At 49.0% G+C, this 24,845-nt stretch overlaps 11 protein-coding genes across 12 annotated transcripts; 4 read left to right on the top strand and 7 right to left on the bottom strand.

Moving 5' to 3' along the window:
* Positions 1–110: 110 nt before the first annotated feature.
* Positions 111–1,705, top strand: BDBG_02325 (uncharacterized protein; the record flags this gene model as incomplete). Its single annotated transcript, XM_002627608.1, has 4 exons — positions 111–254; positions 387–488; positions 611–1,266; positions 1,399–1,705. 4 exons carry the CDS (start codon positions 111–113, stop codon positions 1,703–1,705), a joined length of 1,209 nt encoding a protein of 402 aa, XP_002627654.1.
* Positions 1,706–2,311: 606 nt separating this feature from the next.
* Positions 2,312–2,728, top strand: BDBG_02324 (diphthamide biosynthesis protein 3; the record flags this gene model as incomplete). Its single annotated transcript, XM_002627607.1, has 2 exons — positions 2,312–2,509; positions 2,672–2,728. The coding sequence occupies 2 exons, from the start codon at positions 2,312–2,314 to the stop codon at positions 2,726–2,728; spliced, it is 255 nt and encodes an 84-aa protein (XP_002627653.1).
* A 569-nt stretch (positions 2,729–3,297) lies between these two features.
* BDBG_02323 (mitochondrial chaperone Frataxin) lies at positions 3,298–5,042 on the bottom strand. The gene is made up of 2 exons (XM_002627606.2): positions 4,329–5,042; positions 3,298–4,107 (listed from the first exon to the last, which is right to left on the bottom strand). The coding sequence occupies exons 1-2, from the start codon at positions 4,731–4,733 to the stop codon at positions 3,832–3,834; spliced, it is 681 nt and encodes a 226-aa protein (XP_002627652.1). The 5' UTR covers positions 4,734–5,042; the 3' UTR covers positions 3,298–3,831.
* Positions 4,431–7,247, top strand: BDBG_02322 (uncharacterized protein). The gene has a single exon (XM_002627605.2). It carries the CDS (start codon positions 5,394–5,396, stop codon positions 6,852–6,854), a length of 1,461 nt encoding a protein of 486 aa, XP_002627651.2. The 5' UTR covers positions 4,431–5,393; the 3' UTR covers positions 6,855–7,247.
* On the bottom strand, positions 5,093–10,838 carry BDBG_02321 (exocyst complex component Sec6). The gene is made up of 3 exons (XM_002627604.2): positions 10,617–10,838; positions 6,595–10,541; positions 5,093–6,456 (listed from the first exon to the last, which is right to left on the bottom strand). Exon 2 carries the CDS (start codon positions 10,299–10,301, stop codon positions 7,272–7,274), a length of 3,030 nt encoding a protein of 1,009 aa, XP_002627650.1. The 5' UTR covers positions 10,302–10,541; positions 10,617–10,838; the 3' UTR covers positions 5,093–6,456; positions 6,595–7,271.
* BDBG_02320 (50S ribosomal protein L30) lies at positions 10,341–12,253 on the top strand. The gene has a single exon (XM_031720740.1). The coding sequence runs from the start codon at positions 11,082–11,084 to the stop codon at positions 11,364–11,366; it is 285 nt and encodes a 94-aa protein (XP_031577007.1). The 5' UTR covers positions 10,341–11,081; the 3' UTR covers positions 11,367–12,253.
* Positions 11,889–14,680, bottom strand: BDBG_02319 (sphinganine-1-phosphate aldolase). The gene is made up of 4 exons (XM_031720739.1): positions 14,363–14,680; positions 13,803–14,280; positions 13,571–13,704; positions 11,889–13,489 (listed from the first exon to the last, which is right to left on the bottom strand). Exons 1-4 carry the CDS (start codon positions 14,467–14,469, stop codon positions 12,523–12,525), a joined length of 1,686 nt encoding a protein of 561 aa, XP_031577006.1. The 5' UTR covers positions 14,470–14,680; the 3' UTR covers positions 11,889–12,522.
* A 1,228-nt stretch (positions 14,681–15,908) lies between these two features.
* On the bottom strand, positions 15,909–17,780 carry BDBG_02317 (aspartate aminotransferase; the record flags this gene model as incomplete). The annotated part of the gene is made up of 6 exons (XM_002627600.2): positions 15,909–16,010; positions 16,151–16,210; positions 16,321–16,608; positions 16,767–17,407; positions 17,500–17,578; positions 17,661–17,780. 6 exons carry the CDS (start codon positions 17,778–17,780, stop codon positions 15,909–15,911), a joined length of 1,290 nt encoding a protein of 429 aa, XP_002627646.1.
* Positions 17,781–18,587: 807 nt separating this feature from the next.
* Positions 18,588–21,089, bottom strand: BDBG_02316 (DNA binding protein SART-1). The gene has a single exon (XM_031720738.1). It carries the CDS (start codon positions 20,860–20,862, stop codon positions 18,796–18,798), a length of 2,067 nt encoding a protein of 688 aa, XP_031577005.1. The 5' UTR covers positions 20,863–21,089; the 3' UTR covers positions 18,588–18,795.
* Positions 21,090–21,471: 382 nt separating this feature from the next.
* On the bottom strand, positions 21,472–22,964 carry BDBG_02315. 2 transcript variants are annotated; one of them, XM_031720737.1, is made up of 3 exons: positions 22,783–22,964; positions 22,348–22,704; positions 21,472–22,201 (listed from the first exon to the last, which is right to left on the bottom strand). In XM_031720737.1, exons 2-3 carry the CDS (start codon positions 22,700–22,702, stop codon positions 21,897–21,899), a joined length of 660 nt encoding a protein of 219 aa, XP_031577004.1. In that variant the 5' UTR covers positions 22,703–22,704; positions 22,783–22,964; the 3' UTR covers positions 21,472–21,896. The 2 variants fall into 2 exon arrangements, with proteins under 2 accessions (XP_031577004.1, XP_002627644.1); XM_002627598.2 differs by having other exon boundaries at positions 21,557–22,201; positions 22,348–22,964.
* Positions 22,965–23,191: 227 nt separating this feature from the next.
* On the bottom strand, positions 23,192–24,642 carry BDBG_02314 (uncharacterized protein). Its single transcript, XM_002627597.2, has 3 exons — positions 24,055–24,642; positions 23,580–23,979; positions 23,192–23,457 (listed from the first exon to the last, which is right to left on the bottom strand). The coding sequence occupies exons 1-2, from the start codon at positions 24,415–24,417 to the stop codon at positions 23,593–23,595; spliced, it is 750 nt and encodes a 249-aa protein (XP_002627643.1). The 5' UTR covers positions 24,418–24,642; the 3' UTR covers positions 23,192–23,457; positions 23,580–23,592.
* Positions 24,643–24,845: the final 203 nt, after the last annotated feature.

The following is a 24,845-nucleotide window of genomic DNA, read 5'->3' as shown; positions in this document are numbered from 1 at the left end:
CGAATCCGCCGCGACAGCTCTCGCAATAAATAATCCATCCAACTTTCCAAAACATTCAACAAACTACAAAAAGTCAACTACCCCTCAAACCCTCCCCACCGCCCGCGACCATGATCTCGCCCTGCGACCCGGTCATCCTAAGCAGCAATCCCCAGTTCAAAGCCCTGCACCAACAGCTGACTACCGCCATCCTCAACCCCGATGGCTCCACGCGTGCACATGCTGCGGATCCGTCGCGGAGAGCGGTGCAGGCTGTAAGTCTTATGCTGGCCTGATGAGGACCTTTATTTATTTATTTATTTACTTATATATATATATATATATATATATATATAAGTTAGTATATAGATATCCGTTGATGGTAATGGACTGATTTCGAAAAACAGGATCTCAAAAAATATTTGGCAAGGGCGGTGAAGGCGCGGATTTTGACGAGGATTGTTGCGCAGGTTGCGGCCGGGGATGGGAACGGGGGGTTGGATGATGAGGTGGGTTTTTCCTAAGATAATATATCTTTCTTATATATGAGGTTTATGCTGTTTTTACGATTGCATAGTTATGGAAATGTCGGGATTTACATCGTTGACTGACAAGTTGGGACTATCAAAAGCTCCGAAACCTTGTCTCCGTCATCGTCCTCTACCTTCAACACTCCCCCAATAACAATAATAATAACAGTAATAAAGACAACAACAATAACCAAATATCCCCAGACGAGACCTCGGAACTCCTCTCCCTGCTTGCCCCTGATCTGAAAAAGTTCTACTCTGCAATCCCCTCCCTCATCCCGAGCATCACCGCCCTCCTCTCCGCAGACCTCACCCATCTAAAAGCCCTCGCCAACGCCTCACCCCCAATCAACACCACAAACAACAGCAGCGGCAGCGGCAACAACAACAATGACAGACACACTCACCACACGACCATTTCCTCCCGCTCAGCAATCAACAGGAGCAACAATACCCAATCGCGCCCCAGCAACCGCCTCCGGCCCCTCTCCCTCAAACCTTCCCCAGCAGACATCTCCCTCCCAACCCAGCTATCCGGTCGCCTACGCACACTCCGTACAATCCAATCGCACGACCTCCCCACTACCCGGACCAAGATGACCATCACCGCCGCCGCTGTGCTAGCAGCGCATGCGCAGGTGATGGAGCGCGTGATACATATTCTTGAGCGGACGAAGCATGGGGTTCTGGCGCGCGGGGTTAGAGCGAGGGCGGACCATGTGGCGGTGGTGTTGGAGGGGGTTGAAGGGAAGGTTTGGTATGTTACTTTGTTTATTTTTTTTTATTTTTTTATTTTTTTATCTTTATTTTTTTTTTTTTTTTTTTTTGAGTAACCGCAACATGTTAAGGTGATGAGGTGGAAAAACTAATATTACTGATTACTGTATAGTATCATGAGACACGAAGTGCTCTCTGCAATCTACACGCCGGAAACAACAGCTGCTCTGACGCATTACCGCGACCATCTATATGATACACGTCTACGCTTGGAGGAGAGGAGGAAACAGGCCCTGTTAGAGCTAGAGGCTTATGAGCGGGCGGATATGGGGGAGACGGGAAAACGAGCGGCTGGCGGCGATAATGGTGAGGATGGTTCAGGGAAATCGGGGGCCATGGTGGAGATTGCCAGGAGGTATGGAACACTGGTCAAGGAGGTTGAGGGTGTGAAGATGGAGATTAGGAGGTTAGGGGGTTGATTAGGAGAAGCCATTTTCTTTTTTAAGGTTGGAGTTGCGGCAATGAAGCATGCATGCATCATTGCGGAGCGGAGCGTTTGGTCCGTCTCTCTATTATTGGTGTCATGAGAGGACTATGACTATATACCCCCTTCTTGTCATAGTGTTTTTCTTTTTAAATGTTTGGCCAAATATTTCAAGAGACCGATTCTTCCTTTTTTTGAGCATATAAACAAGGCGGGGATTTTGACTCCGCTCACCGCCCACCTTCCGTGGCAGAAAATATTTCTTGGCAACGGCAAAATAAAATCTTGGACCAGATTATAATTAAACATCGGCAATATCTGACTATCACCCTGGCTATTCTTCCATCTCAGCAATGAACAGCCTATATCTACACATTTAACGCCCCAAAACATACTTCTATCTGACCTTCCTTTCCGCCAACATACAAAATACCGCGCAGACGCAACCGAAAAAGCTCCGAATACCCACACATCACCCCCATCCCTCACCCCTCCTCAACCCAACCCCGCCCACCCCTTCTAACCAACCAAGTTCAACCACAAACAACACGATCAAACAGTCTTCAAGTCCAACACCGCATAAACCCCCCAAACAACAGCCATGGCAAACACCGACGACCTCTCAATCTACGACGAGATCGAGATCGAAGACATGACCTACGACCCCACGCTCCAGATCTACCACTACCCGTGTCCCTGCGGCGACCGGTTCGAGATCGGCATCGCTGACCTGCGTGATGGCGAGGAGATTGCCGTGTGTCCCAGTTGTAGTTTGATGGTGAGGGTTATTTTTGATATGGTAAGTTTTATTAAGCTAGAGAGGGGGAAGGAAAATGGGGAAGAAAGGTGGGGCGGGGGCTGTGAAAATGAGGGCAGGAATTTTATTTTTATTTTTATTTTTTATTTTTTTTAATCTTTTTTGAATGGTTGGCTAACGAGGTATTCTTTGGAAATGGAATAGGATGATCTGCCTAAAGAAGGCAACGCAAGCGCTGGCGCTGTTGAGATTACTGCGTAAAGCGTAACAATATAATAATAATAATAATAAGAATAATGACAAGACGGCGGAATCAATCTCGCCATATGCCTCCCCTTAGGCTTATCGGGATACAAGAACGCAGCAAGGCATTTATAATAAACCCATTTCCAGCCAGAAAATCACGACAAGAAAAGGTCCGAGAGGGAGGAAATATATGAAATGGGGATGATAGCCGATCAAGAAGGCTGGAAATAGAGAGAGATAGATATATGATAGGGGTTCACGAGGGGATCCGCATATGCATGTGAACGTACATGGCCCTGTCTGTTCCTTCTGGCCTTTGTGCAAGGGAAGAGGAGGTATGTCGCTCGGGATATCTTCAGAACTTAAAGCCCGATACGGCCTACCCAATCCATCCCAATCCCAATCCCAATCCCAATCCCAATCTCGTCCTAGGATTATCACACAAATAGAATGCTTGTCCGAGGGATCAAAAAAATGATCCCGGGTTGAAGATTCTCGACTTAGGGGTGTGGGATGTGCAAAATTTTATTCTGCCTGCGCTGGTTATACTGCAGCAAGTCAAGATATATATATATATATATGTGGGATACTCCGCGCTTCCAACCATCATACAGACACCTAGCTACGTTCGTGTCTAGACCAACGGCTGCGAGGGGGGAAGAGAATATGGATGCGGCATGGAAAGGAAAATAGAAGCGAGGCCATGTGTGGTTGACTCCGTGAAAGATGTGGATACCATTGTCGTTACCCATTTTTTTTTTCTTTTCTTTTTTTGGGATACGGTTGATCAAATTTTCTTCAGATTCAATGTCAATTTCTCACTTTGAAATACCCTATACGGAAATATCTGTTTTTCTCTATGCAATATATAAATAATACAACAAAAGCAATTCAGAATGCAGGAAATAGCGCACAGCATGCGAAATATCGTCGATATGGATGGCGCTCTCGATTTCGATCTCGATCTCGATCTCCATCGCCTCCATGCTCCATTGTTCCATTCATGGCTTAAAAACATAAAGTATGTACATACAGTGACAGCGTAATAACATCAACTACAACCAGTAACTAACCAACGAGCCCTCCCCTCCCCGGGCAAGAACCCCAGGGCTCTCTGTCTAAATCTCCCTTTCTCCATACACATCATACTCCATGCTCAAGCCCAGCTCTTTATTCAGCAGGGTGGTCAAATTCGAGCCGTCGCGTAGATATATCCACTGGCCCTTGATGAACTCGCGCGTGCCTTCCTTCTCATCCATGTGGTCCCCCTGGACTACCCAGTCGTAACGTTTGGGCCCTGAGACGGGCGAGCTGAGCCATATTTGTTTGTTGGGTGGTTGTTTGTTGAGCACGTAGACGCCGACGTCTGGGACGGTTATGTTGATTACGCCGGCCTGGATGGATTGGGGATGGTGGTCAGTAAATAAGAGATCGGGTGACGAAGGGAGGAGGAGGAGAGGAGTGGAGAGGGAGGGAATGGCATATGGCATGAATGGTATATTATATCCCACAACGAAGATAACACTAGATTAGGGTTCTACAGGACAAAGGGATATAGAGAGATATATACATGCATATATATATAGATGTATAAAATAAATGAAATAATACATACACTATACTCCGCCTCAATATCCGACCCATTCTCTTGCAATTGCTCCACCTTCGTCAGGAGGACGTTAAAATACTCCTCCGCATATTCGCGATACTGCTCCTCCGCCAATGGCGTTGGGTGCGTCACATGGTTCGCTCCGCCGGCGATATTCGAGCTTGACGGCTCGGGATTGGGCGGAGCGGGGTCAGCGGAATGGGGTGTTATGCCCTTGCGAAGTGCAGGCGTGTTGTGTAGCTGGCGATAGTAGACTTTCACTGAGGTTTCGCATCGCAGATTTCTAGGGTTTGAAGAAGGTGATTGGGTGCGGAGAGCGGTGGAGGCTATGATAGTGGGCAGGAGAGTGGTGGTGGTCGTTGGTGAGCGGAGAAGAGAGCTAGCAGCCCGGGAGCTTGTTCGAGAGAGCATGGCGAGTGGAGAGATGGAGAGATGGAGACGGCAATGGAAGGGAATTGGAGTATGTTGCGTGTGTGTTATATATAGTAAACCCTTGCTAAGGTGAGGGAATAGTGGATATGGGAATTGTGAGGTGGTGTGAGAGAGAGTGTGTGTGTGTGAGTTGAGAGAGAGAGTTGAGTGAGAGCGCAAGTGGTCTGATAAATATGCGGCGGAGTGGTGTGATGTTGACAATGCCGAATCCTGACGCCACAACCGTAGGTCATAAATACAACAGGACAATCACCAACCGTCTCTATTATTCATCGCCTTTTGAAATTACCACAGGCTGAATATCTGTGTTTGTTTAAAACATATATATGGGTTTTAAATAAATAGCCAAATCTTCAATTCCTCATTCTTATGGCATTCCTGGTACAATAGTTCCCACCCGTTACATGAGCACTGAGTTGAGATCTTAAACCAGGACAAGTTCCATATAAACTCGCGAGGAATATATATATATGTACATATGTATATCTGCTTGAACGTGCTCCCTGCCTCTTTTGCGTTGCTATTTCTTCTGAATATTATCCTTGGAAGCCGCCCGATAGAACTTAAACACCCCATTCGTGGACATCCAGAGCTTGCCTTTACACTGCGCCTTCATGTATAGACTCGTTCGCCCGATCTATGCATATGAGCAGACTCTACTTATCTGCCAACTTTAAGAATACCTTGCACACTCCCTCCAGTCCCGCCAGCCGCTGTTTCGTCTTCCATTCCCACAGCATAACAATGACCTCCACAAACACGAACACGCAGTGCGGGGCCAGGCCATCACAGCAGAACCAAAACACCGCTGGCAAGCGCGGTGGCAGCAAGCCACGGCTAACCCATTTCCTCTGCCTGCCCTTGGTAAACTCAACCTCTATTCCACAGCTAGTATCCTCCCTATCAGAATTTCGAGATTCCATCCCACTCGTACCCCCACCTGTCTCCGCCCGAGTAGCAGCTTCGGCACAGCTCCCTGACACACCCCTTTTCCCTGATGGAGCACTGAGACCGCTGGGCACTCTGCATCTGACTCTTGGGGTCATGAGTCTGCCTACTAAGGAGCGTCTAGAGGAAGCGCTGGCGTTTCTTCAGTCCTTGGACCTTGAGTCGATGTTGCGAGAAGCAGAGATCCAGGCGAGGGCTGCAGCAACGAGAGAGGACAGTATATCGAATAATACTCCTGCTGTTGGTTCAGCACCGCAACCGCTTTTTATTAATCTAATATCTCTACATGCCCTTCCCAAGGCCAAAGCTGCCACCATTCTTCACGCCAAGCCCGTTGACAGCACGTCTCGTCTGTACCCATTATGCGTCAGTTTGCGGAATAAGTTTATTGAGGCGGGTTTTATACAGCAGGAGACGATCAAGCGCTCTCCTAGATCCAAGAACAAAGCCAGTGAGCTCACCGGTAAGGACAATGCGGGTGGCGGATCGGATTCTCAGGGTTCCACGGGAGACCATGGGGGCAATAATGATAATAGCGGTAATGTCGGCGCAGCCTCGTTGCCAATTCAAGGAGAAGCAACAGCAGCATCGTCGGATGGAAAACGGGTAAAACCACGTCCGCTCCTTCTGCACGCCACGATTGCAAATACGGTCTATCTACCCCGGCGCAAGCAGCGAGGTGCGAAACGCAAGGAAACGCTCAAGTTCGACGCACGGCCGCTTCTGGTGAAATTTGGCGATTATGTACCCCCGACTGTAGATGTAGATGTCAGTGATCATGAGCCTGCAGAAAGTCAGAGCTGGAACTTATCGTTAGAGGTTGAAGAGGTTGAGGAGAAGGAAAAGAAAGAGGAGGGGGAAGGGGAAGTAGAGGTAAAAGAGAAAGATGTACAGGTGCAGAAAGAGAGAAAAGCGCCTTTTGTCTGGGCGAAGGATATTCCCATTGATCGTGTTTGTATCTGCGAGATGGGCGCGAAGCCGGTGCCTGATGATGGTGCGAATGGTGGGCCATTGTTGGGGGAGGCCTATGTCAGTGTCGGGGAGAGAAGTTTGGTATTTGCGCCGCAGATGAGGGGAGATGGAGATGGAGATGGCGACGGAGATAATGGAGACGCGTGCCGATCGGAGGATGGGGGTGTTAGTTTAGCTTAGCCGGTGTGGTTCTGGTTCTACGGGATGATATGTGGTGGGAATATTCCAAAGGCTTTGTGAAAAAGTTAGATGTCCGTATATGTAGAGGAGCAGGGCTGAGTTGGAATACCTGAGTATCAGCCAGAATATATATGTATGAATCAATTGTTTATAAATGGCTACAAAACATTGTCAATAAAAAGCAACCTAGAGCGCCTATTCCAATCCGTTGGTATACCGTAAGATAGCTTTAGAAGACACAAAATGCGAAAGAAAAGAAGGGAAAAAAGATTCCACGGAATTTATACACCGTGCAACGGAATAGGGCCACCATTTTGCCCCTTTGAAAGGATAACAAGAAGTAAAAAGAATAAAAATGATAAATGATAAAAGCAATAAAAATGGGCAGTCTTTCCCAGCAGTGGACACAAAAAAAGATCATCGTACTTTGCCCATAATCGTTTCCACCCCGCGCTCCACAAATAATTCCGCAGCCTTAGCCTTCACAGCACTGACCATAGACCTCTCAAAATCATCTCGACTTCTTAACACCGCTTCAACCCACGACAGCTGCAAGTCCCAATATTCAGTCTTAAAAGTCTCATAGACCGCGACAACGCCTGCCGCCTTCTCCGCCTCCAGGAGCCTAACAAGCCAATCGACTACCCGCCACCGATCCTTAATTGTAGCAGCAAACGCATCCGGGAATTTCTGGAAGAACGCAAAGACGGTCAAGATGTCGTCTTTAAACTTATCCGTGAAGGGGTCTTGGCGGCGGAACTTGGCTCCCTTGTTGCGGATGGCTGACAGGTAGCGCACCAGCAGCTCATCGGAGAGTTCCTCAATGAGAATATCCGTGAGACTCGGGTGCAGCACGGTGCTATAGTCGGACATGTAGTCTTCAAAAGTAGAGGTCATGCGCTTGATAGCAAACTCGCCGTACCATTTCTGCGTGAAGAAGTCGGGTAGCGTGGTGCGGAAGTCGACGGTGAATATGAGCTCGATGAAGAGCGTTATGCAATGAGTGCTGAGGTCGACATAGCCATCGCGCAGGCTGTCGAGCTCCATGGCCGCGCGGGATGTGAGGTACTTTGGTGTGACGAGCGGTTCGAAGTCGCGACCGAAGCGTGTTAGATAGCCCAGTTGACCCGAGGCTTCGTCATTGTCGTCGATGCAGGCAATTTGGTCGTTGGCAACTGCGATGAGCCAGTCTTGAAGTTGCTGTAGACCTTCGGACTGGTCTGTACTGGGATTTTTGTACCGTGCGCATTCTTCGTCAAGGACGGTTTGCCAGGTTGTTTGCCGAGTTTTCAGAGCGCGGAACATGGCATCTATTACTCCCTCCGTCACATCTGTTCGATCAGAATAGCTCGCAGCCATAAGTTGCTCGTGAATCATGCGCCACATATCTCCGAGGGTCTTGGTACGGAAGTATCCGTCTGGATTGGTATCCAACGCGGCGGTATCTCGCTCAAGGAAGGATTTCTTGTCAGTCACAAACATTCGATCCATCCATTCGTCCAAAGTTTTGATGATGAGGTTCCGCCAATCTCGGACAAGTTCGCCCTCACGGTCATCAAGGACGTTGGGAACAAGGTCCGATTGTTTCCAACCGAGCTTTGCCATTTTCTTATAGTACTTCTCAGACCAGTGTATGATGGCGAGCATATTCGCCGTGGGGAGTTCAGGATCATCAACGAACTTGAGGAGCCAATCATGCATCATGCGGTGATAGATATTTGTGTAGACTTTGTATATCTTCCACTTCTTCGGCATAAGAGACTGCATGCCCTCCTTCACGGTAAATAAATCATTAAAAAACCACTTAAAGCTCTTCTCTAGCTTCTCTGGATCATCTAGGAAAGTCTCCTTGGACTTCTCAAACTGATTCTGCGCATAAAGTTCGATACTCTTGAGGAAGTTCTCTTTATAGCCCCTGACGGTCTTGGGACCAATATTCATTGACTTGAACCGGCTAGCTAGAGCCTTGTGGTCCTTTTGAGCTTCCTGCAAAGCACGAACCTTGGCGTCGTTTTTCTCCTCGGTCATAACAACCAGGGCCAGCCGGACTACCATACTCCGGTTCTCCGTCTGTACCAGTGGGATGAGGTTCATAATGGCAGTTCCAATGTGGTCATCGAACCATTCTATCACAGAATCAAGGCCCTGAAACCATTCAATTAAAGTCGTTTCGTTGCTCCTATCCCCCGCTTTTCGTATCTGATCCATAGCTTCATCTCTGAAATCCCTCAACCTGGTGATAGCCATATGAGCACGGAGCAAATTCGGCTGATTTTCAAGGTCTTGGTCATCTTCTCTTAATAGACGTTCGACTTCGGAGAGATCGTTATGGAAGCTCTCCAGGCCCTTCTTCATCATTATCGTCGCTTCAAAATTCCGCTGTATCCTTGCCAACTTGTCGATTTGCGAGAAATCCCCAACGGTACCTTGAGACTCCGCACATAATTTATCTATGCCCTGTAGTTCGTCCCTGGTTTTCAAAACATGCCGTTGGCCCTCGGTCAGCTGGCTTATGCTTCGTTGCACGGTTTCAAGTTGATCCCTTAATCCTTCCCGAAGCTGTGCATCCACAGCCGCCTTTTTAAGTGAATATTCAGCCTTCAATGCCGGAATTTTATCTAGATCTTCCGGATGGCGTAGTAAATCCTCTAGGCGGGGCATAGCAACCCCGCTGTCCATATTACTGTCATCTGCGATTGCTTTCGCTTTCTGAGGCGCCATGTTGGGATTATTGGGCAGGTGTTGCGTTGGACCGAGAGTTGGGGGTTTGTCCGGTGCACTAAGCACCGCAGAGGAAACAGGTTCAAGATTTGGAGGTAATAAGGCAGGTGTATATGGCTTTGAATTGGTTATAGGTTTGGTGTCTGTAAGGAATGGCGCATTTGCGAATGCAAGGACGGAGGAAACAAAGCTGGAGCCCGAGGCCTCAGTTGTGGGGGGTGGTTCACAGGGTGGACTCGGTCGACGTTTCGCAGTCGAAATGGTAGCAAATCGTGACAGCGTAGATCTCGGTAGAGAGGAGTATGGAGTGTGAACTGGCAATGTAGTGGAGGAGGTTGCGGCTTGGTTAGTTATAGCAACAACGGATGTAAGAATAGCAGGTTGGTTAGGCCCAGTATCAGGGGTCAACGACTGCGGCGGCGGCGGCGGCGGAGTTTTAGGATCAATCGACGAGGCATTGGGCAATAATATATCCTCCACCTCAGCATCGGCGTTACTCGTCAAAGAAGTTTCATTCCGAGCCACCGCATCCCGCAGCTTCTCACGGTCCCTTTTAGCCCGGATCGTCGTCTCTTTGCTCTCACTGCGGTTGATAAGTTGCTCGATGGCGGCGGCTCGCTGCGCCACAGAAAGCGTGGCGTCGGGGCACATACTCGCCCGGAAAAACTTACTGGATGTGGACGAGTCACCAGCCACACTCGGCTGCCCGATTTGGCGGGTCGACATTGGCTCGGGATTATCGATTATCCGACACTGTCTTCGCTGGAAATATTTCTTCTGGCTTGCAACGACAGCGTTGATATCGATACTAGCAATTCAATTGGCAAGAAAGGGGACTGCCATTTATATCAGATCAATTCGGCTTGGGAATTGCAAAACTCACGAGAAGGAAATCCCCAATTTTACTTGAACCATCGCAGCAGGAGCTGTGTTGTTGAACGGAACTTGGGTTTGGATAACGTCTATCTGAGGTCGCTCAGGTGGATTTATCAGCGCAAGATAGTGAATAGCGGAGCACTTGGAATCGCGATTGTGCTATACCTATGGAACAAAGGCCTTAGTGTTCGGCAAAACTTGAGAGCAGAAAGAAGCGGAATCCCTGTGAAACGAAGAAGAACCAACTGCGTTCTCCGGGGCGTAGCTGAGCGTAAGCGATTTGCTCCAACTCGAGGAAGAAGGTTGCAGCTACGCAGTCTGTGTTGCGTTAAAAAGGAGAAGTTGCAGGACAAAGAGCAGTGTTCGAGGGAAAATAGGAAAATAACGGAGGCCAACAGAAGAACGACAAAACAACCCGCCTATTTATTTACCTCCCCGCCCGCGTCCTCCACCGGAAACTGAGCAGTTTAACCGTTGCTACGTGACAGACCTACGACCACGAGTCACACAAAATAACATATATACACACAAGCACACACTCTGCTTCCCCTCGCGGCGCGCTCTCTCTCAAACAATTTAATCCCTCCCCACCCCCAATCCTCGGGCACCCCCCACCAGTACAAAGCAAAAATGACCTACTTCCGCATAACCCTCATCCGCTCCGCCATCGGCCTACCGCGGCGAACAACAGGCGTCCTCATGGCCCTGGGCCTCAAGAAGCGTATGCAAACCGTCTTCTACCCCGTATCGCCCGATGTGGCCGGGCAGATCATGAAAGTGAAAGAGCTGGTGGCAGTGCGGGAGGTCGAGCGGCCGCTGACGAAGCTAGAGGTGCATTTGGAGCGGAAACCTGACCCGGGGTATTACGTTGAGAAGAGAGCGGATGAGGTTTTTAGGGCGAAGAGGGAGGCGTGATGATCTGGGGGGATGGTTTTATCACTTAGTTTATTTGGGTTTTATATGTATATATAGATTTTGTTTGTTATAATGGGGTTGGTTGGCTTGGGCTGGAGGAACGGGGCATACGGCCTTGCGAGCGAGTCCAACTACAGCCCCTTATGTTTTTTTTTTTTTTTTTTTATATCAACCCCGTGGCCGGGAGCTGCATTGCGTGTCCGTTTCTTCGCAATCATCACATCACCACCAACCATCCATAGCACGCCCTGATCAATCTAGCAGAAGTAGATTGGGCTATTCCTCCCCTCCTCCCCCTTCTTTTGCGACATGGACCAACACCGATACACATAAATATCCACAAACTACCTTGGTAACATGGATAAACAGATCGGTCCGTTTCGAACGTGCCTTACCCGACCTCTCGACGATCTTATCAATCAAGAACTCCTCGACCACTTTCCGCCCGAGCTCCCCGCATACTTACACTGTACAGTACAATGAAGTTTTGTATATTATTCAGCCAGAAACCACCCACCCCACCCCCTTTCCTATTACTTAACTTAATTCAAAGATATAAGAATTGTTTCATTATTGTTGCCATTGACCACTATCATTTTCTAGACATGTGCAACCCATATTCATTCCACCTCCCCCGTTTGAAAAGAACTGCCTGCCTAACTTTTAAACCTACCTACCACCTTGATCAGAGAGAAGAGAACTATCCTAGTAAAATCTATATTGAAACAAGTGAACAGGTATAAACAAACAGGACACAAAATACTCCGTAGGATATATAGAAACGTCCAAGGACACATTAGCCCCTCCCTTCAATGTATTTACAGACATGCGGCCAGGAACAAAAAGAAAGGGAAAGGAAAGGAAAGGAAAGAAAAAGAAAAAGAAAAAGAAAAAAAGAAACAGGAAGGATTACATATAGTATATGCACAGGTCCATTCAAGCAAAAAAAGAAAAGGAAAAAGGACAAGTAGAATAACGAAGATAACGCCAGCTTGTCAAACAGAACCAGCAATGCATTCCCCACCCCCGGCCTCCCCTCTTTTGACACCGGACACATCGCACCTCACCTATTGTTCCCCCCCCACCCCCCCCCCCCACTATTTCTTCAAGAATCAAGCAAGATACAACGTATCCCAAAACCCCTCCGCAAGCCTACTCACAATGCTCTTATCAGGATACTCCCCGCAACCCCATACAACGCCGCCGCATCCCCTTTCCCCTTCTCAACCTTAAGCCCCAACCGCTTCCGCTCCGCCGCCTTCTCCCTCTCCTGCTCCACAACAGCAACAAGGTCCGCAATAAGCTTCTCCACCGCCCCAGCCGTGGGCACCGTGAACGCCACGTGGATCGCAGGCGGGGCCTGGAGGGCATTCAGATGCCAGCCCTTGGCCGACAGCGCGTCGGCAATGTCGTAGATGTCGATTTCCGGCGTCGCGGAGTCCCAGGCCACGACGCTGACCATTGGTTTGCCGAGCACTTTTAGCGCGCTGGAGAGGGTTGGATGTTCGCGGATGGCCTGCTCGAAGGTGCGGGCTGCGGTGATGATCTGGTGGCAGCTGTCGATGTATCCGGACTCGCCCATGGCCATGAGACTGGTCCAGCAGCCGGCAATGAGGGAGCCGGGTCGCGAGCCGGCTATGGAAGGGGACGCATAGACGCCGCCTGACCAGTTGGGGAGGATGAAGTATTGGTAGCTGCGTAGGGTGCGGTTGCGGTAGAGGACGACGGAGTTGCCCTTGGGGGCGAAGCCATATTTGTGCGTGTCGACGCTGATGCTGGTGACGCCTGGCAGGCGGAAGTCGAAGCCGCCCTGTTCCTCATACGGGGAAGGGTAGCCGGCGCGTTTAAGGAAGGAGATGACGAAGGAACCCAGGCAGCAGTCGACGTGCAGGGGGATTTTGTGCTTGACGGCTAGGCGGGAGAGGGCCGGGATGTCGTCAACGATGCCATGTGGGTAGTTTGGCGCTGAGCCGACAAGGAGAATTGTGTTTGGGTTGATCAGGCGGCGGACGGCGCGAATGTCAGCCTTGTAGTCGGGAGCGGGACAGGGGACCATATGAAGCTTGATGCCGAAATATTGACAAGCTTTATTGAAAGCTGCATGAGCGGTCTGGGGGATGATCCTAGAATAAATTTAGTTTTTCTGAACAGAAAAAGCGGCCGGCCGAATTGATCTTTAAGGGGGGGAATTTGGGGAAGCTTACATCTCTGGTTCAGTAACTCGTCGCTCAACGTAGGCTTTCTGCCTCGCAGACAAACAGGCCATGAGAATCGACTCAGTGCCGCCGCCAGTAGTCACTCCTGCACCATCTTCTGGTGCATTGAACAGCCCAAGCACCTACGCGGGGATACATTAATGCATGAGATGAGAATGAGGCGGGATAAGAAGCTCTCCCCTAAAAAAAAGAAAAGAAAAGAAAAGAAAAGAAAACACACCATAGCCACCACCTCCGCCTCCATCTTCCTCACACCAGGAAAGACATCAGGATGGATAGGATTCGAAACAGCAAACTGGTTGAAAGCAGTCGTCTGCAACCCAATCAAGTCGTCGCCGCCATGGTAAACAGCGCCGCTGACTCTGCCTTCCTGCCACTTGGTATGCTTCATACCCAGGAGCTTATCTAGCTCCGCGCGAATGTAATCGGGGGTCCAACCCTGTTTGGGCAGGTTTGTGTTTTTGAGGATGCCGGGCGTAGTTGGGGCAAGCTTTGCTTCCAGCTTCGTTATGGCGGTGGACACTTGCTTGTCCACCTTGCTGCGGACACCGGGGGCGCGGAGGAAGAGGGAGTAGAGAACGAGGCGGATGTAGGAGCAGGCATTGCGGATGGTACCTATGGGGCCGTGGCCACGGACGGTATAGAAGGATTTCCGGACGAAGCGGAAGACGTAGAAGAAGAAGACGATATTGCGGAGTCTAGTGGGAGGTGGTGTTTCTTTTAGTCCTGGAGTTGAAGGAACCGTTTATGGGGATATATAGATTGTATAACTACACATACAGATTGAAGGTTGATGAAGAAAAGATGCGCGAGGAGGATCTACTGGCGGACACGAGTTTGTTCTGCAAGGCGACAGGAAGTACTGCAGAGGAAGTCATAGTGGACATGATAACCGGGATGAGGAATGGTACCTCGGAATGGGAGCCTCACTCTCTTGAGCAGATGTATATATATAATTACTGTAACATAAAGCGAAGAGAAGAGAAAGAGAAGATGAGAGAAGAAGTTCGTTGGGGGGGGGGGGGGAGAAAGGGGGGGGGAATAGTGAATCACCAGTAGTAGGAGTAAACTTGGAGCAGCAACAACACTCTGGCGATGATGATAAATATTACTGTATGTGGAAATGCTTGAAGCTATCCAAGGTTTGCCGAGTTTGCTGGTGGGGAAGCTGCTGGCACATGCAGAAGATACACGGGAGGTACTTCCGCCGCCAGCTGTAGGATGCTGGGGAAAGAGGTATCCGCCTGGTAACTAGTTACCAGACACATTACGTCGACTGTGGAAATGCCGGCGTTTTCTTGTTTCGGTCGGCCTACATTTGGCCAATCAGAGACCAGGAAATGCTCGGTCGGCACGGCATGTGAGGGTAAGATTACACGCATTACGGTACGGTAAACAACGATGCTGTAGAAATCACATTATTATATTACGAATGCTGCTGGAAAACAGACATATAAAAGCCATTACATATATATATACATATACATATACACGTACATACAATATATATATATACAGAATTGCAATGATATTGTATACCTGCCGTCCCACGACTTCAAAAGCTTCAAAACAAAAACCTGTACTTTAGAATAAGTTACTACCCGCATTCGTATTCGCACTCGCATCCGGGCTCCAATTCTCTGCGAGAATCTGCTCCTTCAGAACCTCGCAAGGTAGCATAGCATAGCATAGCATAGCATAGCAGATAGCATGCATGCATTGACGCAAGGCAGGAATCAGGAATATGCGCAGGCTAGCCCGGTTTGTCTCTGGGGTTGAGGTCGATGGGGGATTTGAGACAGACAATATGCCGAGCAATTCGCCCTACACCCCGGTTTCTATAGGGGTCCAGCGGCCGCATTAACGCCAAGGGGAGAATAAGAAGAGAAAAAAGGGACAGGGAAGGAGAAGTTAATTCTAATGTAGCAGGAAGCATTGAAATAAAACCATTTTATAAAAAAAGAATTGCTAGTAGATAGTCACGATGAACACATACACACACACACACACACAAAAGGGAAACTTTAAGAAAAAACGTACAAGTACATCGTTACGCAATAAAAAAAAGGCTTAGCAGGGTACACACAATAATGATGATAATAATAATAAAACAACGACAGACAAAAAACAAAACCAAAATAAAAGAGAGAAACAGTTAAGGGGAGTTGCTGGCCAGTAGAGACACGCCAAGGAAGAATACAAAATCTAGTTTCTAATCTTAACATTTTCTTTTCCTCAATAGAGCCGACTGCTTTTGGGAAGGGAGAGGGAGGACAGTGTTTAGGTCAAAGACGCTCTTGTTCTTTTTTTCTTCTTCTTTCTTTTTTTATCCGGTGACTTTGTAGATGGACTCAGCCAGTCTCTTGACGTTGGCGGTGGTGATACCGGCAACGGAGATGCGGCCGTCCTTGGTGGCATAGACGGAGTGCTAGAGAAGGAGAAAACAGCATGTGTTAGTTGTGGTTCCCTGAGGAAGAAGAAGAAAAAATGGGAGAGAGAGAGTTCTGGTGTTAAAGAAAAGAGAGAAAGAGAAACTGTGACATGTTTATGACATGTATTAGAACGTACCTCCTTAGCAAGTTTGTCCATCTGCTCAGGTTTCAAGCCAGTATATGCGAACATTCCGATCTATATCATTAACAAAAGAGTATCATCGTTAGCCTTCAATCGTAGTTGCACGCATATTACAACAGACAAACAACAACATATGGAAAAAATAAGAAAAACAAATAACATACCTGGCTGGTAATATGGCTCCAATCATGCTTACTCCCCAGCGCCTCCAGATTCTCCTTGAGGAGCGCACGCATCTTGATAATGCGGTCAGCCATGCCCTTCACCTCGCCAAGCCACTGCTGGTTGAGGGCTGGGTCGTTGAGGATCGTCGAGGCGATGCGGGCACCGTGGATGGGTGGGTTGGAGTACAGGGGCCGGACGAGGATCTTGATCTGCGAATCAACGCGCTTCTTCTCCTCGGCAGACTCGCAGACGACGGAGAATGTGCCGACACGCTCGCCATACAGACCCTAGAAGGTAGAGGAAATTAGTATGAGCAACGGGTAGAACTTCTCCGCCAGTATTTCCCCAGCAGAGGTAGGGGATTATCCGTTGGCCCCTAGCCTTCTCCCCCCTTCATCCCCCTTCTCTCTATGTCCCTGTTGGGTTCCTGAATTCCGAGTCTTACCATATTCTTGGCAAAGCTCTGGCACAGCACAACCCCATGCCCCTCCTCCAGGAAATGGCGCAGCGCAAACGCATCGCGGTCCGTATCTCCACTCGCGAAGCCCTGATAGGCCATGTCAAAGAACGCAAAATGCCCCTTGGCCTTCATCACATCGCTAATCTGGCGCCACTGGGCCTGTGTCGGGTCAATGCCCGTCGGGTTATGCGCGCACGCATGCAGGAGGAAGACACTGTTGCTAGGCGCCGCCTGGATATCGGCAATCATGCCCTCGAAGTCGAGGCCGATGGTGTCCTTGTTGTAGTAGCGGTACTTCTCGACCTGGAGGCCGGCATCTTTGAAGACGGCGGCGTGGTTGGCCCAGCTTGGGGTGGGGATGTGGATTTTCTTGCCGTGCGGGTAGAAGCGCTCGATGAAGGCAGCGCCTATCCGTAGGGCACCGGTGCCGGAGATGGTCTGGGTGATGGCGATGCGGTCTTCTTTGATGGCGGGGCTGGAGGCGCCGAAGGCGAGGGAGGCGGCGGCTTTGGTGAAGGTGGGCACACCGGTAATGCCGGCGTACTCTTTGTCAGGGTTCGAGTTGAGGACTTTTTCTTCCGCGGCGCGGACGGAGGGGAGGACGTAGGGCTTTCCCTGGTCATCGCCTACAATGTGTTTTTAGCCAAATAGCCTCGATGATTAATAAAAGTAGATATATGGAAGATCGCGGAAAGAAGAGATATACTGTAATACGTACGGTAAGCTCCGACACCAAGGTTGATCTTGTCCTTGAATGAGTCCGCCTTGAAGGCCTCCGTGATGCCCAAAATCGCGTCCTAGAGAGAACAAATGACGTGCCCGGTCAGCAAAAGGCCAAGCAAACATCTATGCAACGGGATAGAAGCATTATTCTTATACCGGAGGGCCCTGGGGCACATTGGACCAGGTGGAAGCTGGACGAGCACCAGCAACAAACAGGCGCATGGCAACATCGCGAGTCGCAGCCTTTTGGCTGGCGACTCTTAGAGTGGACAACATGGCGATATGATACGGAGGTTAAGCTAGGATAGAGATTTCTATGCTGCACAAAAGCTCAGCAAGGAATTGAAAAACGAGAAGGTAGCCAATGGCTAGTAATAATGAGTCAGAGAAAAGTTATAAATATTTATTTTGATTAGCTTGTGAAAGTAAAGTCGAGATGGGATTATTATAAAGACAAGTCTCAGGAAGATCTCGGAGCGGGAAAAGAGAGGGATAAAAAAAAAAATAAAAAAAAAAAAAAAGAGCTTTCAGGAATTGCTTTTTTTTTTCTTCTCTCCACCTTTTTTTTCCCTTTCTCTTCACCGAAAATCCCAAAATCCCCGCTTTAACCGAGTTCGATTTACTGCGTAATCCGAAATTAATCAAATTATAAAAAGAAAAAAAAACAAAAAAAGCCTTAGGAAACCTCCCGAGTGCCGAGCCCTTGCAATGGCAGTTTGATCCGGGGAAAGCAGCCAGATATCCCAAATAATAATAATAGTAACAAACATCCCAGTAAGTACCTCTACCTTGCCCTGCGCCTTTCCCCTGCCATTGGCCAGGTAGCAGTACAAGTGGACTCCCCCCCCCCATAGGCAGCCGGGGAAGAAGCCGGCAATGCCTGGAAGTCTGGGCGCTGGGGAAAAATAAGAAGAAGAAGAAGAAGAAGAAGAAGAAAAATTAGTTCTCTAGCTCTTATATATTATTATTAGATTTCAAGTAACGTCCCGAAAATGCCCTACAGAGGTGGATCGCTTTTTGACGGGAATATTTATAAAGGATGTTGGAGGAGAAGGATTACGATATTCTTTATACGAAGGAGGATTGGATAATTGATAATTGATTTGATTCCCGCTTAACATTGTAAATGGAGTGTTTTGTTTGGCAAAAAAGTACCAGCTTAGAGAAAGAAAAGCATGCAACGACAGATCCTCTACATGCTCCTCTACATGCAACATTTAAAAATGTAAATAAGCATGGGGAATGGATCTACAGTACAGATGTAGTTCCAAGTATACAGAAGACACCCCCTTCATCCAAGCCGAACCCCAGCCTGCCGATTCCTCCTCGCCGTCGCCCCCATCGCATTATTCATCCCAGTATGCTGGCTACTATCCAACGTACTCATCGCCTCCCGCTTCTTCTCCTCCTCAATCTTCTTCAGATGCTTCTCCGTCTTCATCTTCCCGCTGCCCTTGCCGTGGAACTGGTGCGAGAGGTGCTTGAACGCCTCCTTCTGGTCCATCAGCCGCCCGTGCTCATCCACATACTTCAGCTGCACGTCCGGCTTGTACTCGCGGTTGAAGATCTCCGCCATCTGCCGCGACTCGAGCTGGTCGCGCTGCTTGTTTTCCTGCCGTGCGTATTCCTCCCGGTCCCGCGCCGTCATGCGGTCGAGCTTGCCCGAGGCGCGGTCGCGTTCTCGCTGGAGACGGGCGCGGCGCTCTGCTTCCGCTTCGCGCCGTTGCTTCTCCTGTAAGAATCGTTGGCGCTCGCGGTGGAGCGTGTTCAGATCGCCTGCGTTGGATTCCTTTACCAATCCCCGCTGTTTAAGCATGGCGAGAGTAGAGCCCAGGCCCTGGTCAAGTGTCGATTCCTCTTCTAATCCAGTAGCAGTGATGTCTGCAGCTGGCGTAGTCTCCTCGCTTCTCTTCAGTCGTCCTTTGAGGTCTTCTTCATCTTCAATATCATTATACGACCTCTCCATATCGACATCTTCGTCCCTCTCTTCTTTCACTTCAGGCGATTCTTCCTTCGGGCGCGAGACCGAGCGCTGGCGCCGATCAGGTATCGTGGGGCGCTGTAGGTTTGCGACAAATTCGGATGTCTCATCGATAACCAGGCCAGGAGCGTCGTCCTCGCCATCCGCGTTATCCAAGTCCATTCCATTCTGTGCTTGCTCTGACTCTTCCCGTAACTGTCTGGCGATATCCTCCGGACGAACCTTCTTCCGTTTCTTGAATGCAGCTCGTCTCTGTGTTGCTAGTGACGCTTGCAAATCCTCATCATCAACGAACGATATTTCTCTATCTGATCGTCGCGGGGCGGGGGTTGAAAGTCCAGTACTGACAGCTCCCGAATCCACTTCCATACTATCTCCATTAGGCGTGTCCGTAGTGTCGATGGTTGGGAATATGTCATCTTCATCCACCGCTTTCTGTCTCGTAGATTTCGGCTTCTTCTTTTTCGGCTTCTTGATTTTAATCTCTGTCGCCTCCTGATAGTCTGATGGGGTAGCCGTAGGTTCGGGCATTATATCGAGGTTGACAGGCTGCGCCTTGAGCTTAGACGACACATCCTGCCGCTTCGCCTCCCGCTCTTCCTCAGTCAGATCCTTAGCATCCAACGTAAACCGTTTCCTCTTCTTCCCTTCAATCTCTTCATCATACTGCGCCAGAATAGAGCCGGACCCATCGAAATCATTAGGATCATACACCGGCTTCTTTTTCTTCAACGCCAGTCGCTCATTAAGGCGCTCCCGGTCCCGCAAGTCGATATTCTCCAACTCATCCCCTTCCTCCTCATTCTCATCGATGGTCGTATCCTTAAGCGTAAGAATCTGCTCCTCGCCCTCTTCAAAATCAGCCACCTCATGTCCAACCCTCACACCCGCAAGATCCTTCGCAGTATATTCCGCAATCCGCTCCCTCTCCGCAAGTTCCTCAGCGAGTCTCTTCGCGCGCTCCTTTTCAATCTTCCGCTGCCGCTTCTTCTGCTGCATCAGCCAGGTTTTGGTATCCAACGCAGCCTCCGCTTCATCGACCTCACCCAGCCCTTTGCCCTCAAGTTTCACTAGTTTCTGGGCATTTTCGCGCGCCCGCTTGATCGCGTCCAGCTTCTCCTGGCGCTTCTTCTTCGCCTCGGCTTCATCCTGGTATTTCTTCCAGTTATCGTATCCCTGCGCCTGTCGCGACTCTAGTGTGCTTGCGGGTTCGTCATCTGAAGAATCTGAGTTGTTGCCATCTCTGGATGGCTTAAAGACGGGACCATCGTTGTTTCTGTTGTCGGTGGTAGTGGCAGCGCCGGGGACAGGAAGAGGCTTCAGACCAAGGGCGACTCGGATCTTATTGTTTTGCTCAATCGACAGAGCGTCCGTCATAACTGTGGAGACAAAATGGAAAAGGCACGGTATGATTCAGTGGGTCAGACTGTAAAACGTGAAGTGAAAAGAGTTCCAAAATAGCTTGTGTACTGTTGTAGTTGCCCTTGCTCTCCGCTGCTCCTCTCCTCTCCTCCAGCTGCCTTGCGATATTATTATGGCTCTGTTCTTCGCCAGCTCCGGAATTTCACCAAAATCCGGTCCGAACTCAAACAGGCATAGCGCCACTCAGTGCCCAACTACAAAAAAAAATATCACAACCTTCGACTTCTCTTTCTCTCTCTTCTTCCTCATCACAACAAATCCAGATCTGTGTCCAGCAGTCCTGATCCAACCAGGGTATTCGTACCCTGGCTGTGTTTCGGTTGCTATTGCTGGACAGCTCGACGATTCATGGAGCCATCGAGGGGGAATCATTTTCTAACAAAAAATCTTCCCTTGCAAAAAATGGTGTCAATTTCCGGTCGACAGATCTCAGAGAGAATCTCAGCGGCCCGGTTCTTCTTTATTGAACTAACACTCAGCCTTGAGCTCCCTCCCCGTTTCGGCGGGTTGGTGAATTCGGTGAGGTGGCCGGGTTCCTGCTGAGGGCGTCATATTCCACCTCCCTTTACCGATTTCTTTTGGCCGTCGGCTGATGAGGTTAGGGAAAAACCATGACTTGCCAACATATATAATTATTCAATTCGGCCGTTTACTTTTCGCTTGGATAACTGGGGACATCTGGTTTGGAGGGGGATGAGGAGAGAATGAGAATGATCCAAAATGCTCTTAGGATATTCCACGAAGCTTGAAGAGATTTTTGGCCACTATCGGCCCCTCCATGCCATACTCTATTTCAGTCATGTCCATAGCTGCAAGTAACCCATATCTATAAATAAAAGAAACCCCATAATTATCATGGAAAAAATCCCAAAGAGAAAAACTCCAATGTACCATACCCCAAGCCATAAACAATCTCTAACAAAGTAGCAAGTATTCTGTCACGGGTATAAAAAAAAAATAAAAAAATCACAAAAACAACACAGAAAACCCTACAACAACTTCAACCCCCCCGTAACCCCATCCACAACCCCTCTCGGCCCCAAGATGCCCAACACAGTCCGACTCCCACTGGCAATCTGCGTTCGGCCCGCGTCCTGAATAACCTGCGCACACAGCCCCAAACTGACAGCCTGCGCCTGCAACACCAACAGCTCCTCCTCGCTCTTCACCTGCAGCGCCACTTTAGCCTGTCCACGGCGCTCCCAGCGTTTGAGAATGGGCGAGTCCGGCGCGCGGGTGAGGTAGTGTTTGTAGCAGGCGAGGGTTGCGTGGGAGCATTGGGCGGCGATTTTGCCTGTATTTGAGGGAATGAGATTTTTCAGTTGATTGTCCCGTAAGGTTCGGTGTTAAAATGGGTATGTTATGTAGTAGGGGGCGCGGTGTGTGAAAGATAAGAAAAAAAGAAAAGAAAAAGAAAAGAAAAAAAAAAAACAGACGAACCCTTCCCCATCCCCAAATCCGTCCGCACAACAAGCACAAGCTTAACCTCCTCCGTATTCCCCTCGAACGCAGCGATCTCACCCCCTCCCCCCTCCTCTTCACTCTCCTCATCCCCCTCCTCCTCCTCCTCCTCCTCCGACTCCCCATGCACCTTCACATCATAACTATTCGGCCAACTCTTCCTCTCCTTCCCCTTCCCACCCCCTTGCCCCCTCGACCCCGCCCCAAAAACCCCCAACGACGCCCCCTGCCCAATAAAAAAGCCCGTGACACCCGCCAGGATGGCAGCAGCGATGACCAGCGCCGCGGTGCTTGGCGGGGGGACGCGCTCGGTCGCGTGGAAGGGGGAGGTCATTTCTGTATTATTATTATTATTAAAATATTAACCTGCGCATGTACTGAGAGAGGAAGAGAAAGTGTTTCTCTATTCGGCACCTAGTTTTAGTGTTGTGAGGCGCGCGGGTGTGGGAGGGGGGGGGCTGGGTTGGGTTTGAGAGGTTGCGGCAGAGGAGAGAGAGGGTAGGGTGTGTGGTGTGTCCTTTAGAGTTTTGAAAACCGGTTGAAAAATTAACTTAAGCTTGGAAAGCTAATAATAAGCTGTCTGTCCTGTATGTAAGCTTGCTGGTTGGAAGAGGGTTTGACGAGGATATTGAACAAAAATGCTTCGTCCGATACATTTTATCATTTAAGACTTTCAATTATGGACTTTACCCTGCATTTAATTTAAAAACTAAGAATACCTTCCACAGATCCCCCAATGTTCTAGTACAAAAAGCGAAAAAATACCGAATCGGAATCAAAAACAAAAAAAAAAAAAAAAAAAAAAAAAAAAAAAAAAAAAAAAGAAGCGGGGAAAAAAGCTACCGGTAGTTATAATAAAATAAAATAGTAGTAGTAATAGTAATAAATAATATATAATAAACAGAAAACAGTAATACAGAGCTATACCGAACACATACAGAAAACAACTCATACACATACACATCTATATATCATTTTTGTTATTTCGTTTGTATTTTTCGTTTTGGCTTTTTGGTCTTTTGGCTCTTTCACTGCGCAGCACCCGCGGGCGGAGCAGCCTGAGGTCGTGGGGGACCCATTCTCCGGCTCCTATTCAAAACGAAAAAAAAAAAAAAAAAAAGAAAATCCATCATCAGTACCTAAAAGATCGAAGAGGAAAAAGGTTTTGGGTGACAAAGGTGGCTGGCTGGGAAGAATGAAAAACAACTTACATGAAAAGTCCGACTAATAAAAGCTGATCCCGACCATCATAAGCCAGCTAGGCACCATACCGACGTAATACATCACATAGCCAAACGGCACACTAAGGCCGTACTGCGCCAGCTTTCCATCGACGGGGTGGAACGTGCCGTCAAACGCCGGTTTGTTCTCCCAAGTCTTCTCGGAATGGACCTTGTAGATGGCCTCAGCGTCGACGGAGGTGGTGTTCACGCGCGACATGTGGACGAGGGTCTTTGGTTTTGGCTGGCCTGGTTCGCGCGCGGGGACCTGCCAGTGCCAGACGGAGGCGGGGGTGGCGGAGAGGATGGAACAGAGGAGGCCGTTGTTTTCGCAGTTGATTTTTGCGAGGGAGGGGGAGGTTTCGTCGGCGGAGAAGAGGGGGATGGCGGCCTATTGGGGGTATCGTTAGTATCTTAATATCTAGAGTTACCATAAGTTATATATCGAAAAGCCAGCCACACATACCTCCCACGCCTTATCCGCCTTCTTACACTGGCCATGGCACGTCTTATTCCCGCCAGTAACGTAAATCAACCACTCCTGCCCTGGGCCGTCATCCTTCGGAGCCAATAACGACTCCCAGTTGGCGACGGTGATGGGGGTAACCTCCTTATTGACGATCTTGGGAGCACCTCCCTTGGAGCCAGCAGCAGCGCTGGTGGCAGCGGCGGCGGCGGAATTGGCAGCGGAGTTCACCACGGGGGTAGCGGTGGGGAGGAACGATTTAACCTTATTGAACCAGCCTTGCACCTGGTCCCTGAGTGGGATCTGATCTTGCGCCGCAGCCAGGGCTGGGAGGAGGAGAATAGTTGATGATGACAGACGCATTGTGGTTGTGGTTGTGAGTGTGAGGAGGAGACAGTAGGGATGAGAATAATAAGAATAAATAGATAAAGAGAAATATAACCTCTTCCTCTATTTTTTTTTTTTTTTTTTATCCTTTTCTTTCCCTTCAAGCCTGCGTCGTTGAGTTTCGGTTCTGGCGGAAAAAGGGGGGTGAAGCGAAAACGCGCTTCTATTTCTTTGACTTTTTTTCCTGTCGACCACGAACTAGAGGCCAACTATTACATAAGGGGGGGACGAGATACAGTGGATAGTTCTAGAAATTTTCTATTTGAGGCTGGAATGGGAAGGAGGGGGATATTTTATAATAGCGACAAAAATGAGGTCGAAAGATTAAAAAGGAAGAAATATGATATCCCCTTGATTATTATATCAAACAAACGGGAAGGTTTGTGTTTTGGGCAAAGAAGGAA

The sequence above is a fragment of the Blastomyces gilchristii genome (assembly GCF_000003855.2).
Source record: "Blastomyces gilchristii SLH14081 genomic scaffold supercont1.3, whole genome shotgun sequence".
In the NCBI taxonomy this organism is placed as follows: Eukaryota; Fungi; Ascomycota; class Eurotiomycetes; order Onygenales; family Ajellomycetaceae; genus Blastomyces; species Blastomyces gilchristii.
This window is presented reverse-complemented; position numbering and strand designations above follow the sequence as displayed.

Bases quoted from the DNA above. Each gene is read 5' to 3' on its own strand.
- BDBG_02323 (XM_002627606.2), bottom strand. From the start codon at position 4,733: ATGCTCTCTCGAACAAGCTCCCGGGCTGCTAGCTCTCTTCTCCGCTCA. The intron at 4,108-4,328 runs GTATGTATTATT...CAATCCATCCAG, and splicing joins ATATTGAGGCGGAGTATAGT to GCCGGCGTAATCAACATAAC.
- BDBG_02322 (XM_002627605.2), top strand. From the start codon at position 5,394: ATGCATATGAGCAGACTCTACTTATCTGCCAACTTTAAGAATACCTTG.
- BDBG_02321 (XM_002627604.2), bottom strand. From the start codon at position 10,301: ATGTCGACCCGCCAAATCGGGCAGCCGAGTGTGGCTGGTGACTCGTCC.
- BDBG_02320 (XM_031720740.1), top strand. From the start codon at position 11,082: ATGACCTACTTCCGCATAACCCTCATCCGCTCCGCCATCGGCCTACCG.
- BDBG_02319 (XM_031720739.1), bottom strand. From the start codon at position 14,469: ATGTCCACTATGACTTCCTCTGCAGTACTTCCTGTCGCCTTGCAGAAC. The intron at 14,281-14,362 runs GTATGTGTAGTT...ACCTCCCACTAG, and splicing joins TCTTCATCAACCTTCAATCT to ACTCCGCAATATCGTCTTCT. The intron at 13,705-13,802 runs GTGTGTTTTCTT...ATCCCCGCGTAG, and splicing joins AGGCGGAGGTGGTGGCTATG to GTGCTTGGGCTGTTCAATGC.
- BDBG_02316 (XM_031720738.1), bottom strand. From the start codon at position 20,862: ATGACGGACGCTCTGTCGATTGAGCAAAACAATAAGATCCGAGTCGCC.
- BDBG_02315 (XM_031720737.1), bottom strand. From the start codon at position 22,702: ATGACCTCCCCCTTCCACGCGACCGAGCGCGTCCCCCCGCCAAGCACC. The intron at 22,202-22,347 runs GTTCGTCTGTTT...CCTCAAATACAG, and splicing joins GGATTTGGGGATGGGGAAGG to GCAAAATCGCCGCCCAATGC.
- BDBG_02314 (XM_002627597.2), bottom strand. From the start codon at position 24,417: ATGCGTCTGTCATCATCAACTATTCTCCTCCTCCCAGCCCTGGCTGCG. The intron at 23,980-24,054 runs GTATGTGTGGCT...TACCCCCAATAG, and splicing joins AGGCGGATAAGGCGTGGGAG to GCCGCCATCCCCCTCTTCTC.